The sequence below is a fragment of the Saccostrea echinata genome, unplaced genomic scaffold (genome assembly GCF_033153115.1).
Source record: "Saccostrea echinata isolate AGI-Se365-2 ecotype Australia unplaced genomic scaffold, CSIRO_AGI_Sech_v1 ptg000003l, whole genome shotgun sequence".
Classification (NCBI taxonomy): Eukaryota; Metazoa; Mollusca; class Bivalvia; order Ostreida; family Ostreidae; genus Saccostrea; species Saccostrea echinata.
The window spans coordinates 13,537,501-13,555,998 of NW_026889752.1; the positions used below are offsets into that span (position 1 = coordinate 13,537,501).

Genomic DNA, 18,498 nt, shown 5'->3' on the forward strand with positions numbered 1-18,498 from the left:
TTTTCTTGAATGAATTTTTGCTATTACATGTATATCAATTATTTTAAAACAAAAAAAAAAATCAAATGTTTACCATCCCGATTTCTTAGGGGACAATCTCAAAATTGTCAAATTTTACTATTGGACCCTATGGGAATTTGTTGGAAAAGCGACAGATTTTCACATTTTCCCCATATTTTTTGTATTTCTGCCCTAGGGATTTCCTTTTCAGTCAAATACATGAAAATTATAAAAAGTCACCAAAATGTGAAATTTCAAAAAAAAAGTTGCACGTCTGGTTTGGTCTAGGAATTATTTCAATGTTTAATTTTTTCCAATATCCCTAATGCGGCATACAGATGAATTCTTTTGGTAAAAATTAACAATGTTTAGATTGTTGGTATGTTTCTTTTGATGTTCTGTCAACAGTTTTTAATAAAATGTCCATGGACGTCTTAAATACTCGAGAGAGTCATGCGTCTTTCTTTAGGAGGTTGGATCCTGTTAACAAAAGTACATGTAATGAGAATTTTTTATCAAGTATATTTTTAGAATCTGCACATATAGCTTATTTAAAAATCAAAACAAAAATGGGGGTCTTTGCGCTTCTTTTGGTGCTACGGAGCAGTTAATATGACCTTTTTGTACTGTAATTACGTCTAACACAAGTCAATTTTTCAAAGTTTTTCTACTAATATTTTTTATCCAAATAAATTATGGGAACAAACACAGTCTTTTTTCATCTAAAATAGTCACATTAAATTTGTGACTACAAAAAAAGTTTCAAATTAATTCACATAGTCAATAATTTGACCTTTCTGCACTCAAAAATGTCATTTTTCTGGCATTAAAAATTTAACAAGCAATAACATCATTTGAAAGTAATAACATTTTAATGAATTTAAGCAGAATGGTCAAAATTATCTTATATATTCAGAAAACAAAATTAAAAGTGGGGGTCTGTGATGTAATTTTTTAGATATTACTAAAATAGTGTTAATTTTAAGATTAAATTGGGCTAATTTTTTCCAGGACTTTCACAATATATATGCTTTATTTGTCAAAAATGATGATAAAATTCATGATAGTTAATTTAATATATAAGATAAGATAAGATAAGATAAGCTTTATTTAAAGTCAGTTTGGTAGTTAAAAAGACAACACAAGCTCTAATGAGCTTTTGACTGACATTATTAACATATACATAACAGTAAAATTACATAACAGTAAAACAATGAAACATGCAGCACTATAAACATAGAATTACTTTTAACAGTACAGCACGCAGTCACATTAAGAAAACACACCAGATAAAATACATATATAAGACACACATATACAGACAAACAAACAGTACAGCACACAGTCACATTAAGAGAACATATCAGATAACATATGTAAGACACACAAGTACAGACACACAAACAATGATTACATACCTTACCTAAGGGAGCAGGCTGTGCACCCACAGTCCTTACCGCTCCAAGAGGCTATCATAGATTTAAACTGTAAAAAGTCAGTTTGAGATTTAAAATTTTCAGGTAAGGAGTTCCATAATACTGGTGCTGCATATCTAAAAGACATTTTACCATAAGAAGAGGTTCTAACTTTGGGTATTTCTAAAATATTTGAATATCTATAATTATATGTTACTTTCTTAAAACTCACTAGGTCTGAGGTCTGACAGATATCTTGGAGAAAGGTCATGTAAAATCCTAAAACACTCCAGAGCCATACTGCGCATTCTTCTAACCTCTAATGATGGTAATTTTGCCTTACGTAGCAAAGATTCATAGCTACTTTCCAAATCTTCATAAATAAAACGTAGAGGTCGTTCCTGAATTTTTTCAATTTTTCTGTTGTTTTTCTTTGAGCAGAAGTGCCAAACAAGAGGACAGAAATTAAAATTTGACAAAATAAAACTATAAAATATAGTAATTTTGTTTGCCCGAGTTAATACTGAGCCAATGCGTTTTAGAACATTTAATTGTTGGGCAGCTTTTTTGCAGATATTACTAATATGAACATCAAATTTGAGCATAAAATCAATATCAACTCCCAATAATTTAACAGTTTCATTACACAAGATTTCAGCATCATCAATTCTAAATACTGGTTTTTTATCAAAAGTTTTCTTACCCAAGGCAATAGCCTGAAATTTAGATGGATTAGCCTGCATACAGTTTTCTTTAAACCATTTCAATAATACAGAAATTTCATCTTGCAAAGTACTTATCAAAGTGTCAAAATCCTTATGCCAGTAGGCTAAAGTATTATCGTCTGCATAGTTATATAAAGACCCATTCTTTATGAAATAAAAAATGTCATTTATAAAAACATTGAAAAGTAATGGTCCAAGAATAGAACCTTGTGGCACTCCCTTTTTTATACCAACCCAACTACTGACAACTCCCTGAAGTTTCACTTGCTGAAAACGTTCAGACAAGTAGCTCCTCAGAATGGAAACAGAATTTGATGATTAACCATAAGCAGAGAGTTTACTTAATAGTATATCATGTGGCAGACAATCAAAAGCCTTAGAGAGGTCCATTAAAATAGCAGCTACATGTAAATTTTGATCTAGAGGCATTTTCCAGTCTTCTAGGAGTCGCATTAGTGTAGTTTGGCATCCATGACCTTTTCTAAATGCACACAGAGCATTATTAAAAATTCCATCAAAATAGTCAGAGAGTTGTACACTCAAAACTTTCTCAAAAACCTTTGACACAGTAGGTAAAATACTGACAGGTCTATAATTAGTTTTTAACAGAGGGTCTTCTTTTTTGTACAAAGGGATGACCTGAGCTTGTTTTAGTCTATTGGGAAAAGTATCCTTATGTATGGACTGATTTATTAGAATCGAAATTTGTTTACTCAGAACAGGTGCTCCAAATTTCAGAAGTTTAGCAGATATTGTATCTACACCAGTAGATTTCTTAACATTAAGTTTATTTATTAACTTAGTCACTTCATACTCATCAGTTTTCTTAAAATCAAATTTCTGAGTAAATGCAACATTTTCCCTGATGGCATTCAGACTACAATGATCTTTTTCATTAAAAACTACATTTTTCCCTATTTCACTTGCCACATTAGCATAAAATTCATTAAAAGTGTTGCATGTTTCTTTTGGATCATTCAAGATCTTGTCATTTTCACATAAAAGGATTGTGTTTTCTGCAGGCTTTGATTTTTTGGATAGGAATGGTTTGATAGTTTTCCAGAAATCTGAACTTTTTTGTCCCCCTACACATCTTTCTTGAAAATAATTTCTTATTGATACCCTTTTAAGTTTTGTAACATAATTTCTCTGTTTTCTAAATTCTTCCCAGTTCTTATCTGTCTTGCACTTGTCATACTTGTTTTTCAACATTTGTTTTTTGTAAATAGCCCTCCTTAAGTCACAATTCATATAGGGTACACTATTTTTTTCCAAGGTGCATGTTTGTCTGCAACATTTATAAATGCTTTTTCAAAATTTGTATAATTTACATTTACTTCTGAGGCATCATTTGCCTCTGGGGGTGTTTCAATTTTTTGTAAGTCTACAAGATAAGATTGTACATCAAAATTCTTAAAACTTCGAGTTAAAATGACAGAGTTTATAGAGTTTGTGATGCTAGCCCTGATAAAGGTTCCAATAAAATTGTGACAATCACTAACTCCAGTATTAAAGTTTAGAGTGTTTTTACAGACTGTTTTATCAGATGTTAATATAACATCAACAAGGGATGATTCACAACCCTTTTTGAAACATGTGGGTGATTTGATTTGATAATGTTACAAAGATCAAAAATGTCACATATTTCTGTTAGACACTTAGATTTCTCTTCATTCATTAAATCAAAATTTAAATCTCCAAAGATCATAATTTTTTCATAAAAAGAGGTACTTTTTTCAAGTATATTGGACATAGATTTACTAAATGATGATTCATAAAAAGATGGAGGTCTGTATACACACAACAAAATCCACTTAGTTTTACCTAATGTCACTTCCATAGTGATGGTTTCTAAATCCCGATCCTCAAGGTCTGTCCTTCTCCTGGCTGGAATGTCTGATCGCATAATTACTGCCAGCCCCCCCCCCCCTCCATGCTTTGTTCTGTCACGCCGGAACAGTTTATAACCATCGACTGCAAAAACAGTATAATTTAGGATCAGCATAAAACATTTCACTGCACAAAATAACTCTGTATGCAGGCTGCATATAAAAAAAACTAACCCAAACTTAACAGTTCTGTAAATACTTCGAAAGAGAAAAAATTGATCATTTTCTTCTAAAATACCTTCCGACACAAAATATAGTTCCTCACTTAATGCTTTCGGTATGGAATTTAATCATGGGGTTCTAATTAATTATAGTTTAACTAGCATTGTAGAATCCAAATTTATTGTAAGAACTGAAGCATTATGCAGAATTTTTTAAACAGAGGTCAAGACAAAAATCTGCTCAAAAGCTCAGGATCGAACCTCGTCAAGCGTCATGTATTGTTCACCGGAAAACAGTGATGTCGTGAAAGCCATTTCAGCATTTATTCCTAATTATTGTCTTAAAAGCACATTTTAAGACCCATAAAGGTTACAGATAATGTAATATAATGTTAATTTTGTATTAAAATTACAATACTTAGGATATTTGGTATGTTGCACCTACGACTGCATGAAACTAAAAAGCTGAGCAATGTCATGCGCACTCGAATTAGACTCGGTCTCGTTAAGTCAGAAAGCCAGAACACATTTCGTCTTGCTTATAGGCAAAATGTGAAGGACATTTATACCCCCATAGAGAACCTCAAGAAATACTAGTCATTCATTAAAGGCCAAAAAAAAAAAAACACTAAGGAAAGCCTCTGTAGCGAAACCACTAAAGTATTCAGTTGGACTTGTATAACCAGTAATCATCAAGCAAAGGCAACAGTATCAAAAGAACAAATGAAATCTATCTTCAAGAAAGAAAACACCAGCCAAACTCCAGGCGAGGGTCTCAGTCCTTATTCTGCTGAGGACAAAATTGTCATCAATCCAGATGGTGTCCAAAACTTACCTTCAGTCACAACAGGACCAGATGCTTTATCAGCACGTTTTCTGAAAGATCAGGCAGAGGAGCTTACATCAGCGCTCACCTTCTTCCAGATGTCTCTGTACAATGGGTGTGTGCCAGCTGATTGGAAGATGACCCATGTCTTCTCCATCTTAAAATCAAAGTACTGAAAGTACTGAAAGCCGGGTTTTAATATGCTCGAGTATATTGTCTAATCCTAAATTAGTACATATTTGAAAATCTTTCTTTCTGACCATTGATATTTAACAGGTAGAGTTTGTGTGATTATGATTAACAATAAACCATCTACCAATAATTAAGATTAAAGGTCCAGAACCCAACGTTAAGACCCCAGGATAGGACTAGGTGATATTTTTAATGAAAATACATTTATACCTTTCTAAACATTAAGCTCACAATGGTTAAGCATGGTGACAGTGCACTTTGAGTGGTTTTGCTGATTCATACAGGCACATAGTATCGGAGGAGCTAGGGGTGTCAACATTTTTCAAACATAAACTTTTACAATGGACAATGTACATTGAAAGGTTGATTGACTCTTCGCAATCAAATTTCAATTAGAACTTTCATCTCACTCTTCGTAACATATACCAGGTATTTGTCACGAGCGACGAACAGATTTACTAAAGCAAAATGGATGGTCTAATTTTAATAAGATTGTACCCATCATTTTATTGTAGCATATTAAAATTACGGTAATTTGGTAACATTAATGAAATTCGAAATGTTAAAGTAAGTTGTAGCCCACCCCTACTCCTTCTCCAACGGAAAAGTATTCTCGGGTTTGGACAATTTTCCTTTTTTCTCCTTTAAAAACGATACTACATGCCTGTATTAATCAGAAAAGAACTATTTTTTATTTTTGGTCCTCTAGGAAACCAGCTGCACGAAAATTATAATTATCTAATTTTTATGACATGAATATGAGTCTAGGTCTAGTTCCAGGTTCGGCCAAAATGGTCATTGCCTGAGAAAATCATGATATATTCAGGTCTTTATGGCTCGTACATAGATGGCTCTTCATTCTGAACTGAAAGTTTTGAAGCAAAGACTAACCAACTTTTTCTGAACAATTATAATGTGTTGTACTTAGATAAAGACTAATGAACATTTTCATATGTTGTATTTTTTTAAATTATATATTAACATAAACGATTTTTATTTCCCAGCACCCTTGAGAGCTTGCATATGTTTTTAGACCAATTTTTTTGAATGCGCGCGTACGCTCAATATACTGTAAAGCGCTTTGGGAGCACATACGAGATGAATCCAAGGTGAGAAGTCTCAAACAAAATTTTCACATTCAAAACATACCATTGACTTTTCACTAAAAATTTGATCTGAATTTGTAAGCATAAAAATTTTCGACGCTAAATTGATTGTTCAATGTGTATAAATAATTAATATATTAAACATAATTAAAACATATTCACATGAAATTTCTATCTTAAATTTTACATTTTTATTTATTTATATTCCATGCTTCACAGACTATAAATCTTTATCCCAGTCATCTAAATTAAAACTTTTAAATTAAAATATTAACCAAATGGAATCGCATTGTTTATTTCATATTCTGAAAGAAAACAATTAGTTTTGAACTTCATTTAAATCACCTTTACACAAGATCTTAACCATCATAAGGATTTTTGTTCGAAATTATTTATTAGAAAGGAGAAAGTTATTTTAATTGCATTCAGTGTTATCGAAGTAATACCATATTTTCAAACCCTTTTCTTTAAACGCATTCAAATTTTAACTTTTTTATTTGAGTAGTAATATATTGAAAACATTTCAGCATTACCAGTATTACGACTGTAAGATTAATCTTCGTCAATATTTACATACATACATCATTAGGCTAAAAAAATTGTTTGTTTCCGGTTATACCCCACTGATCTCCTACCCCTTTTCATTTCAGAAAATTACGAGTTTCCGTAACTGTCTCTTTGTTTTACGAATTCGTAATGGCGGCGCACTTGTTTGCTGCAAGTAGTCGGTGTTCGCTGTTATTTTATACTGTTAATATAATAATAAAATCATCCTTTTTAAATTATTTTGAGAGGAAAAATTTAATAGATTGTCTCCTATTAAGCTGTTTTCACAAGATCAACCCGGAAAATATCAGCAGGAATTAACACAGGATCGTACCAAATTAATCTGATAAATGACCACCGATGTTTTGAAATTCATTATTACGTTAAATTTCTTGCCATTCAAGACACATTAATGCTATACTGATCTTAAAATCAATTACAGATATCACGACATTGTCAATGAGCTTAAATTACTGTTTATACATCACCACAGACGTAAATAAATATGGGTCAGACTAATTATGCTATAATATCAGTAAACGAACAAAAAATATGATTTTTTTTTATTCTACCAATAACGTATAGCTAGTGAGGGGAATATATAAGTCATTTGTTTTATTTAATGTCACTAATTTAAACATTTAAGGTCACTAATTTAAACATTTAAGAAAACAATTATTTTTTTTACAAAAAATATTTGTCTATCAATTGCCAAACTTTTTTTTTAATGAATGTTGAACCATATGGTTTGCTGATTTTTCTTTAGATAGATTTGAATTAGAATTTAATTTAAAAAAAATTAAATTCATATTGGTTTAATAATTTATGTAATTCATAGTTAAAGTAATGCACATATTTTTAGAGATATTCTTTAATTATAAGTTTCAAACGAACAGTACTTTTATCGCCAACTAGATACACCAGATACACCATGTACAATTGTCAGCTAGGCGACTTAATTGATTCAGGCATAACGCACATTAATTCTCCAAACTCCAATTTACTTATCTATTTATTTGCTGAAAGACAAAACAGAGAATATAACCACTCACATAACATCGACGAAAACGATATGAAATTCTTTAACAATTCAATATAGGCAACCTGTCGAAAAGCCCGCGCTAACTGAAAATAGTTCGCTTACAGTATGCATTCAGCAGCGTATGTGCACAAATTGTTATATCACGATAACTCTAATAACGTAAATATCTAATTCCTCTTTCAATTTAATTCTCAAACAAAAATATTGATCAATCGTTTCCGTAGATTGAGATGTTAAAAATATTTGTATAAGAATCGTCTTTCAATGTGACTATTTTGTTTATCGGAAGCGTCTGCTTTGACGCTGTTAGGCTTTTTGTTTACTTTTCTGAACATGTGCTATTTATAGTAAGGCAGTCGATCACGATGCCTACAGCCAGGACTTTGCTTTCAGCAAAGCCCGGCTAAAAAACAAACAAACAAAATACAGACAACTATCAATCTGTTTCTCTCATGGCAATTTTCTCCAAGCTAATGAAACAGTCTCCATTACAACATCATGACCACAGTTTCATCTAAATCTTAGCCCATCACATATTCCGTGGCAAGCATTCACGTGAGAAGCAACTGATTGATTTAGTACCAAACCTAGACAAAGCCTTTCAAATGATAACTAGATCGATGTCGTTCTATGAACTTCGCCATTATTGCGAAGGTATTTGACAAAATTCTCTGTACTACATCAACATTGTATCCTCAAGCTTATTAACTATGGAATTCGTAACTTCACTTTAAGATAAAGAATTTCTTATCAGACTGGAAATAATTTGTATTTTGTCGAGGGATTGTGTTCCAATGTATTAGAAGTCAACTCCGGAGTACCTAAAGTCACAATACTGAGACCCCTGTCATTTCTCACCTACATCAACGATCTCCTGGAGGTGGTAAAGTCCAATGTCAAACTTATTGCTGATCACTGTCTCATCTTAATCATTGTTTCATCTACAGGACAATCCCACAAAACAAGTGACACAGTCCAAATCCATTAGGACCTCTGTGCTCCCCAGATTGCATTCTTCCCACAGAGTCGTAGTACAATCCACATTTCTAAAAAAAAAAAATACATTCCATTAAAACATACCAACTTCACTCCCTGGAAGATGTCCATAGTGGTAAATACTTCGGGATACAGCAAGGTCGAGGACCTCTCTGGAGCGAGAATATCAACATTTGCCACGGCAATAAGGTCAAATGCATTCTTGAGAAGGAACATCAGAACCTACCCGCAACCAATGAAGAGTGAGGCTTTAACTACCCTAGTCCGACTAGTTTTGGAGTATGTAACAGTGAGCTGGGATCACTATTACCAGCAATTTATCCAACGACCGACTCGGAATCGCTCAGTGTAAAGCAGCAGAGTTTGCCACTTGAGACTATTCATCCAAACACTCCGGTATTGTTACAGATATGATCGATCAACTGGGCTGGGAACTACCGGGACGTCGAACCTCTTTCGGCGGAACATCGAATCGCTTCATTATTTCTACAAGATCTACTACTATATTGTATAACTTCTATTTCAAAATCTGTTAAAGGCCACAGACAGCACAACGCATGGCTCCGTGGTAAATAACATCCGCCAAATAAGCACCAGAACTGATTTGTACAAATGTTTCTTCACAACAGCGACCATATGAACTCAGTAAGTGGACATACTGGACAACTTCAGACATGCAATACAGTCCGTTACCTTCGAAAGTCCATGCAACACCATTAAGTCGTCCACGTTTTAAAATTTTACAAGTTTAATGATTAAAGTTCCAAGTTATGAGTAGCCAAAAATAAACATACATGTAGTATTATAGGCAAAAGTGCTACTTACTATCTATGTTTAATAAAGAATGAACAGGATTTACTACCGGCTTTTTCTGTATATTGGTATCCATCAAATTTTGGTCCCGAGTGTTTTGAAAACAGATAGTGGAAAATCCTTGAGCACCCCTGATACAAGCTAGATACTGATTCGTAATTCACTCTCTGTTATTACTCAAGCTCTGATCACTTTTCTTTTAGAATATATTTTACACCCTCGTATTTTTTCTTCATTTTTTAAGCAACAGTTGATATTCTTATTATAAAAGGAATTTGGAATACTGAACGTGTATATCCTAGGAGCTTGAACTCGACTAAAAACTGTGTAAAGAATTTAAATGTTATGAGCAAGAATTACTTTAAATTTTATTGGAAAACTTTGACATTTACTGCCTTAAAATAATCATGCTGTAAAAAAACTGATAAGTATGCTTTTCAAAACCTCCTTCATCAAAGAGCAACGTTGCTCTAGCGCTTCATGAAAAATATGCCTACGTGCAAGTCTGTGTGATTTACGCACCAATAATTCACACTAAACTTAAAAACATTCCTTATATTTACATTTTACATGTTTAAATGCACCAAAAATTCACTCAATGTTTGAATTTCTCGCTGCACTATATCGTCATATTTTACTAACTTCTCTGTAGCCTCACTGTGACGTCATTTTAGCGCGAGTTTCTCCGTGTATATTTCTACGCGTGAGTATACACAAAAATGGTTTTCAAATCTATTTCACAGTTGGCTTAGTAGAAAAACACAGCAAATGTATATATATGACTATACAATTAGTTTCTTATTGCATCGTTATTCAATTAAGTTATTAGCAATATATTCCATCACCCTTGACTCTTATAGATTTCTATTAAAACAAGCAAATTCAAAAGAACTGTGGTAAATGGGGTCATAAATCATATAATATTTGGGAATTTCTTGTCACAGATAATGTACAATCCCTATTAATTCTCATTCCAAAGTTATGACCAAAGTTAATGCTTTTGTGACGGACAGATGGACGGAAAGACTGGCAGACAGACGAATGTTTTAATTTTCGCGAAAGCGGGGGACAATTGGGCCTGGGATAAATCATAGAGAAAGAGAGAGAGAGATGCTGATGAATTGAATGAAGTGGTAGTTACGTCCACTCCCTGATGTATACCAAATAGGCGTTTTAATTTTTAACCGCATATGTTGCATGGAACATTTCAACACAAATTTCAAGACATGATTAAAGGTATTAATATTCATTCTGTGACTTTAAACTCTTAAAACTTGCAAATTTTGCTATAAATGTACTCTTCTTTTCAGATTTTACAGCATACTTTATCAATCAAAATTAAGTTAAACCCAATTCTTAAAGATTGTCTGACATTATTATTTCTTTGCCGTCAACAACATGAAGACGTATAATTTTTGCACTCGTCAAACCTGCCAATAAATTAGGTTATCATGCTCACAAAACGCCAGGAATGATGTTTCTTTTTAGTAAGAATTCCAGGAAATATTTTCTTTTAATAATGTCGTCTGATGGACAATATCAAAGACTACTTCATTTCTTACATGTGTTAATCTTGTTTTGTAAAAATTACTGCTGTTTGGTACAAATATATCACTAACAGTGGATCAAATTTTCAATCAATATTCGCTTTTTTTAAATAGGAGTTGTATACATTCACCTCAGCTTAAGAAAATAAATTATATGTAAGTGAACCTGTAAAATAATATCAGACCCCTACATGTAGCTTTAGTCTGACCACGTAACATTGTTGCTATGATTTATCAAAGATCAATATTTGATAATTACGTTGCCAATTAATTCAACAATAAATTATTACCATGGCAAAAACGTTTTTAATTCCAAAAAGTTTACTAGCAATTTCAGGCTGAATATTTTTTTTTAATTATTTTTATTTTTTTATTGGTGAATTTATATTCTAACCTGCCTTGAAGGCCACCTTTTTAATGGTTACTCGTCTACTTTGAATCCCTCCCCGATGATTTTCTCTATATACAGAGTAAATAACCTATTTTCTGAAGCTACTTGTCTACATGACCAAAGACAAATTTAAGGGGGGGGGGGGGTAGTCAATTTAGTTAATAACCTGTACCGAAGATCCATTTTTGAGGCCATATTTTTCAAGTAAATGCGGTGTTCAATTCCTTATGTACCTGATTATACAAATTGTCCATTTGTTAGGTCGAATTGCAAGTTAATCACTGTTTTTGCCTTCAGTAATCTTCAAAGCAAATGACTTATAAGGAGATGGGCAAACAAGGCGTGCGAAATGCCTATAGCTTCAAAGGTATAAAAGTCATATTCAATTTGTGAATTTAGTATTTAGAGCAAAGTTCTTATAATTGAAAATATAAAATTCGGATAAACAAAACTTTTCATTCATCAAAAATTATTCTATGATTTTTAAAAAAAAAAAATGCGATATTCTTGGGGTTCGAGCCTAATCAATAAAAATCCTGACTATCATTTTTTTTCTTCAAGACTAAATGTAACATGCTAACCACTACGCTACACAGCTCATATAAAATAGCGACATTTAAATTATGTTTGTGAAATGACCCTTAACTAATTGAACTTCAAATATTTCTTGGAAAGATACTAATGTTGTGTCACAAAAGGATATTTTTAGAATATTGTGGGTCTTTGCTCCTTTTTTATTAGCCGAAATATGAATAGTTTATGCATATTTTGAGTATAATCTTTCAACAACAAAAAAATGGAGCGAAGACATGCTCATATGGAAAAATAATTGATCACTTTTGCCCTTTTTGGTGCATGTATGCTATTTCATAGATGAATAAGTCCAATTTCCATGAGATTGCTTTGATTTGTGGTGATTCTACATGAATTACACGTTGATTTTAAATGAAATAACAACGGAAATTATTCATAATTGAGATTTAATTTTTCACTGTCTTTATTGTTGCACAATAGGCATTTTGCTCGCCTTGTTCACCCATCTTCTTTGTCAATATAAAGTGTTCTTTTTTTTTATGAAAAAACTGATCATTAAGGTTACTATTGTCTTTGATATGTAATTGTTTGAACAATAAAACAAATTGCAATAAGGATTGTAAGTTTCATTGAAACATTATTCACCGCCTACCGAATATGATCACTGGGAATTGACACTTCCGTTAATCACGGCGAATCGCACATCTACATCGTAACTGACAAGGTGAAATGTGTCACAGGTCAGGCAGCAGGGGGTATGGTGTAATATCGGGTTATGATAAAAATAATTGCAATTGGATATTACTTAATTGTAAATTGTAATTATCAAAATTTGCTTGAAAATCTGTAAATATTGATTATTGGTACAAGTAAAGAACTTTCCATTCCAAGCAATGCAAACTTTATCAGTTGTATTATAAGCTTTAATAGTTTAAATTCCTTCTTACTGAATCAAGTTCCGTAAAATATATCACTAAGAATAAACAATGTTCTCAGATTTTAATTTATTCAATTATCTTGACAAAACAGGTCATCTTTTATTTTTTATTGCTGTTGACTGCTAATTTCAAATTTAAAAAATAAAGATTTTAGTCTAATTTCCCGGGGGATGAACATTGTCTATTGATAATTCTCTGAATGAACACTGTCTTTTGAAAATTCTCTGAATGATTCCATTCATTTAAAACCTGAATCAATGTTATTTAATCATTCATAATGACAGTTCAAAAGTTGAATGTACGATAGTTTCCGTATGTAACATTTGCATGCTACTAAGATGCAGAGAATCATTTTCTCAGGTAGTTTTTAACTATAAAGAAGGATTTTTATGCCCCCATTTCGAAGATTCGGGGGTTATAGTTTTTGCGACAAGACCTTTCTTTGGGTACTATCATATTTGATCTTGACCCCGAGTTTGACCCAGTTTTGCAAAATTTTACCAAACTTTAACTTTGGCCATAACTTTTGAAGGGTTGGTGCTACATGTAGGCTTTCATACTTCACATGTGTAATCCTTGTGATAAGACCTTCTTTGGATACCAACAACTTTGACCCTTTGACCTTGACCTTCTTTTCGTAAGCTTTAACCTTGGCCATAACTTTTGAACTGTTGGTGCTAGGGCTTTCATACTTCACATGTGTAATCATTGTGACAAGACCTTCCTTTGGATACCCACAATTGTAATCCATTGACCTTGACTTTGGAATTTTACCTACTTTTAAAAAAAACTTTAACCTTGGCTTTTGAACGATTGGTGCTACGCTTTTCATTTTTCACATGTGTATTCCTTGTGAGGAGGTCTTGCCTTGGGCACCATTAATTTTGACCACTTGACATTGATCTTGGTGTTTGACTTACTTTTGAAAAACTTTAACCTTTTCCATATCTATTCAATGAATGCTGCTTGGGCTTTCATATTTCACAGGTATATTCCTCGAGACAGAACCTTACTTTGGGTACCAACATATTTGATTTGCATTTGAGAAAGTTTAACCTTTGCTATAAATTGCCATACGGGGGCATCAGTGTTTCACAAACACATCTTGTTTTCATATATATATATATATATATATATATATATATATATATATATATATATATATATATATATATATATATATATATATATATATATATATAATATTTAACCAATTGCCCTTGATCTGATAGACATGTTTAGCCTGGAAATTATGCACAATACCACAATTCAATAAATAATAATTGTGGTAAAAGAACGCAGTACAATACAGTCATGTACTTGCAAAGAATTGTGAGTGTGACTTTGGAAGTGTATAATGGCGTTCTGTTACATCCGTTTAATCTTCACGTCTTCCGGTTGGTTTATATCCTATTAAGCAATTTTTAAAATAAATATTTGGTTTTTATTTTTATTTTTTTAATATGCTAAATTCAATGCTTTCTTTAAAATAATGATATGTGCATCACTGAATATAACCCTTTGATACATGTTCGAAACTTTCTTACTGACTAGAGAACATTTAATATGCTTATTTATCCAGTTTCCTTGCTATAGAAATTAAACACAGGGAACAATTTACTCAATGATGAAAAAGTAACATTCTTGTCACAATTATTTTATCGATTCCGTTTGGAATAACATTTAATGCTGTATCATACTGTGTCATCGACTTCAATAAAATGGAAATTGTGACTGAGACGGGGGTTTTCACCTTATCTTAAGATGTTATATGGGATTTTTTCCGAAAGATTAGTCAAATAAAATCTAATTAAATGTTGTTTTTTTTTGTTACAGGGCAATTCATTTAGAACATGAATATGCATTAATATTATCGTACTAGATTAAAAAAAAAAAGTCGGAATAAATTCCTTTGGAAACAGTGTTCCTACATGTAAATAATTCTAAATTCAATGTGAAAAAAAAAATCTTGAGAATTTCTTTTGCAAAAATGTAAGAAAGTTTTACTTCTTTTCATGCGAACTGTTTTGAGATTTTTTTCCCCCAAAGTTTTGCAATTCTTGAAACATTTAAAAAAATCATTTCTGAAATATACAATTTTGTCAATTCAGTTATATTTTATTTCTAATCTGTCCGCATAAGTTTTAAGTTGACCTGTCTTAGGAAAAAAAAGTATTTATTTTGAAATTGACATTATAGGTCAAATATAAGTGTCTACTTATACCACTACAAGCTGCTGCCAACAAGGCAACCACAAAGATAACATTTCCTCAAAATGGTCTATTAATCAATGATATCTATTTTATCTCTGTTTCACAATAAATTTGTATCGTAAGCGTTTTGGATAAAATTCCTACTTGTCATCAATTTTCATCTTTTTCATTAGAATAAATCTTATCTGGAAGAATTTCATAAACTGCCGTTTTGAGTAATAAACAGGAGAATTGGAAAGGCAATTTAAATCTTCCCTCTTTGCCTTTAAAAGCTTGTCAGATGCTATTAGTTTTCATCGGGAGTAATGTCGAACTCTGTACTTTTTACGTGAAAGCGCGTCATATACTCTTATTTGAGACTAGAATTATGAGACAGGGGCTTGAGAGAATTTGACGTCTAATACGAGTTAGCACGCCATGCTGTAAATGAAGTGAAGAGACTTTATTAATTTCTGAATTTCCATACATTATCACCTCCGGCTTTTATATTTCATTTTTCCGTTTTCAGTGCAACGAATCTAAGTTACAATGCTATTTTACAGTTTTGTGTTCTCCTCATGTGTTTTAACTTTATCTAAAGCATTGAGTTTAGTTCAGCGGTTTCATATAGAGAGTATAAATTTGAACGTTATTGGTTTAATAAGACATTCCACTGCTAAGCTATTTGAACCAGTTCTTTAGCCTGTCGACAACAGTTATATACTTACCACATGTACAGAAGCGTGGGACTTTCTCGAAAATCATTTAATTTTATTGTTGTTATCGGATTTTCGATAATCCTGTAATTTTCTACTTGTGGCTCTGCTTACTCTTTTAGTTGACTAATGACCCGATTGAAAAAAAATTCCGTAAACGTCACGAAATGTGACCAAGACAAGCGCATGCCGCGCTGGCTTCAACAAACGCCTCACAGCTTCTAATCGGTGAATCAATTTGTATAGCTTCAATATACAGTCAAAATACAGCTGATGTGATTTTGGACTGATTTCGTCTTTATACTAAGCATGACCTATCTAAACAGTTCTATACCTGGTCTAAAGGACTACCTTACAACACATCCCGAATTTCAAAACTTCAGTTTCAATGAAAAGAATTTTAATGTGCATCGAAAGGAAAATGAAAGCAATTTAAGCGATTCAAATTTCATATCGGAGGAATTTATCAAACTTTATCTTGGTGAAAGACAAATAAACTATATCACAGTATGCTTACTGACCTTTATATACGTAACAATATTTTTAACCGGTTTAATAGGGAATATATTCACCGTGCTTGTGATTCTGAAGAACGTGTATATGCGGTCAGTGACAAATTATTACCTGCTGAGTTTAGCTTCCGCTGACCTCCTCACCATAATCATTGGTAAGTTCCTGCCAAACTGTGGATAAATATGCAATCAATTTATTTACTTAATTTAGTTTTATTCGTTTCAAGTCTTTGGTGCGTCTTTCAACATCTTAGCATGTCCATTAAGTAGAATAATAAGTTTACCGGATTCAAAATATAAAATTAACTTATTTCTAGTTGATAACTCTTTCGTGTGTACCATTCTCGATTAGTACTAACGGATACATTGTTAAAATGTTTCATTCTCATAATGAAGTTCACGTGCCCATTTTCTCATCATATAAGACATTTTTATCTAATTTAATTTGAATGTTTAATATTCTTTTTTATTTATACATAATTTTATTCACATGAAGTGAATGGGATTAGGCAGCAGGCATAGCCTATTTTAGCCCTCTCCCTACAGCAAGGTCAAGGTAAATACACTGCATAACATTAATTAAACAAACATTTAAAAAATGCGAGGAAAAAAACGGGGAAAAAAATACAATGAAGTACCGGTTTGGAAAAATTGACAAAAGTTATATATACATTTACATGACAGTGTTCAAGTAAAACGTTTTGTTGCTGCTATATATGCATGTACTGCTTCAAAAATTTGTATATTAATATTGAGTCCATGATCAGGACTACCATATAATAATAATTTAAGTTCAGAAACCTGATTACAGTCAGTAATATTTTGAATTCTTTGAAAAAGTATATCTCTATAAGATGTATATTTTGAACAAGCGAAAAAGTAATGATAAGCATCTTCAACAGAATCAATACAGTGTTCACACATTGGTGTTTCTGATAAACATTGGCTATATAAGTCTGCCTTTAAATTACTTGCATTGTTCCTTAACTGACAATGTATTATATTGTATTTTCTTATTCCAATATGAAATAGTTCATTACTTTTTTTACAAAAATAAGAATTCAAAAGACTTTTGAATGATGATATTCCAGAAGCATTTCTAATAAGATCTGGCAAGTTATTCCATAGTTTAACTGTTGATGGAAGGAAACTTTCCATGTATGATGTAGTTCTAATATGAGGAATTTTAAATTGTGCATCACTGGTTCTTAGATTATAGGAATGATTTGATGGGCGATAAGGCTCAATCAAATCATGCAAATATTGAGGTGAATAGCCATTTATAATTTTATAAAACAATATCAATTTATGAACCTTCCTTCTTGTTTGTAAAAGATCCCACCCTAATTCATCATACAGTTTTGAACGAGAGGAGTTACATCTTAACCCAGTGATAATTCTACCTGCTTCAACTTGAATATCTTCTAAAAGTTTTGAGTCTTTTTCAGAGCAATTGTCCCAAACAACATCGGAATATTCTAAAACAGGTCTAATAAATGCAAAATATATCTTAACAAGTGTTTTCCGCCTAACCTTATACTTAAGCATTCTGAGGATATTTAGTCTTTTTGTAGCTTTTTCATGAATTGATTGTATATGCAATGTCCACGTAGCATCTCTTTGAAAGTGTAGACCTAAAAGGGTATGAGATATATTCTGAATTATGTTTGGACCATGTTCCCCAAATTTGATAGGGGGATATACAGTTGAGTCCCCCGGTTGAAAGCCTGACTGATACTTGTAAATTACAATTAATATTCTTTAATTTATTGTTCGACAAGCGGAGGCATTTATAGAATTCAATGATTATACAATGTACTTTATATATATATATATATATATATATATATATATATATATATATATATATATATATATATATATATATATATATATATATATATATATATATTTCTATTTATGCAAGCTTTTGGACCACATTTTCATAGTGGTGGTT

The 18,498-nt window shown here is 31.9% G+C and overlaps 1 protein-coding gene across 2 annotated transcripts in view; it reads left to right on the forward strand.

Annotated features, from left to right (window-relative positions):
- Nucleotides 1-18,498, forward strand: part of LOC133178600 (pyrokinin-1 receptor-like) — a 69,999-nt gene that overhangs the window by 24,148 nt on the left and 27,353 nt on the right. The window contains exon 1 of one of the 2 annotated variants that reach the window (XM_061313328.1): nucleotides 16,333-16,696. The exons of the other annotated variant lie outside the window; for it this stretch is intronic. Within the exon in view, the coding sequence (XP_061169312.1) occupies nucleotides 16,339-16,696 (358 nt within the window). The 5' untranslated portion in view covers nucleotides 16,333-16,338. Of the gene's footprint in view, nucleotides 1-16,332; nucleotides 16,697-18,498 lie in introns of those variants that run through there. 2 annotated transcript variants of the gene reach the window in all.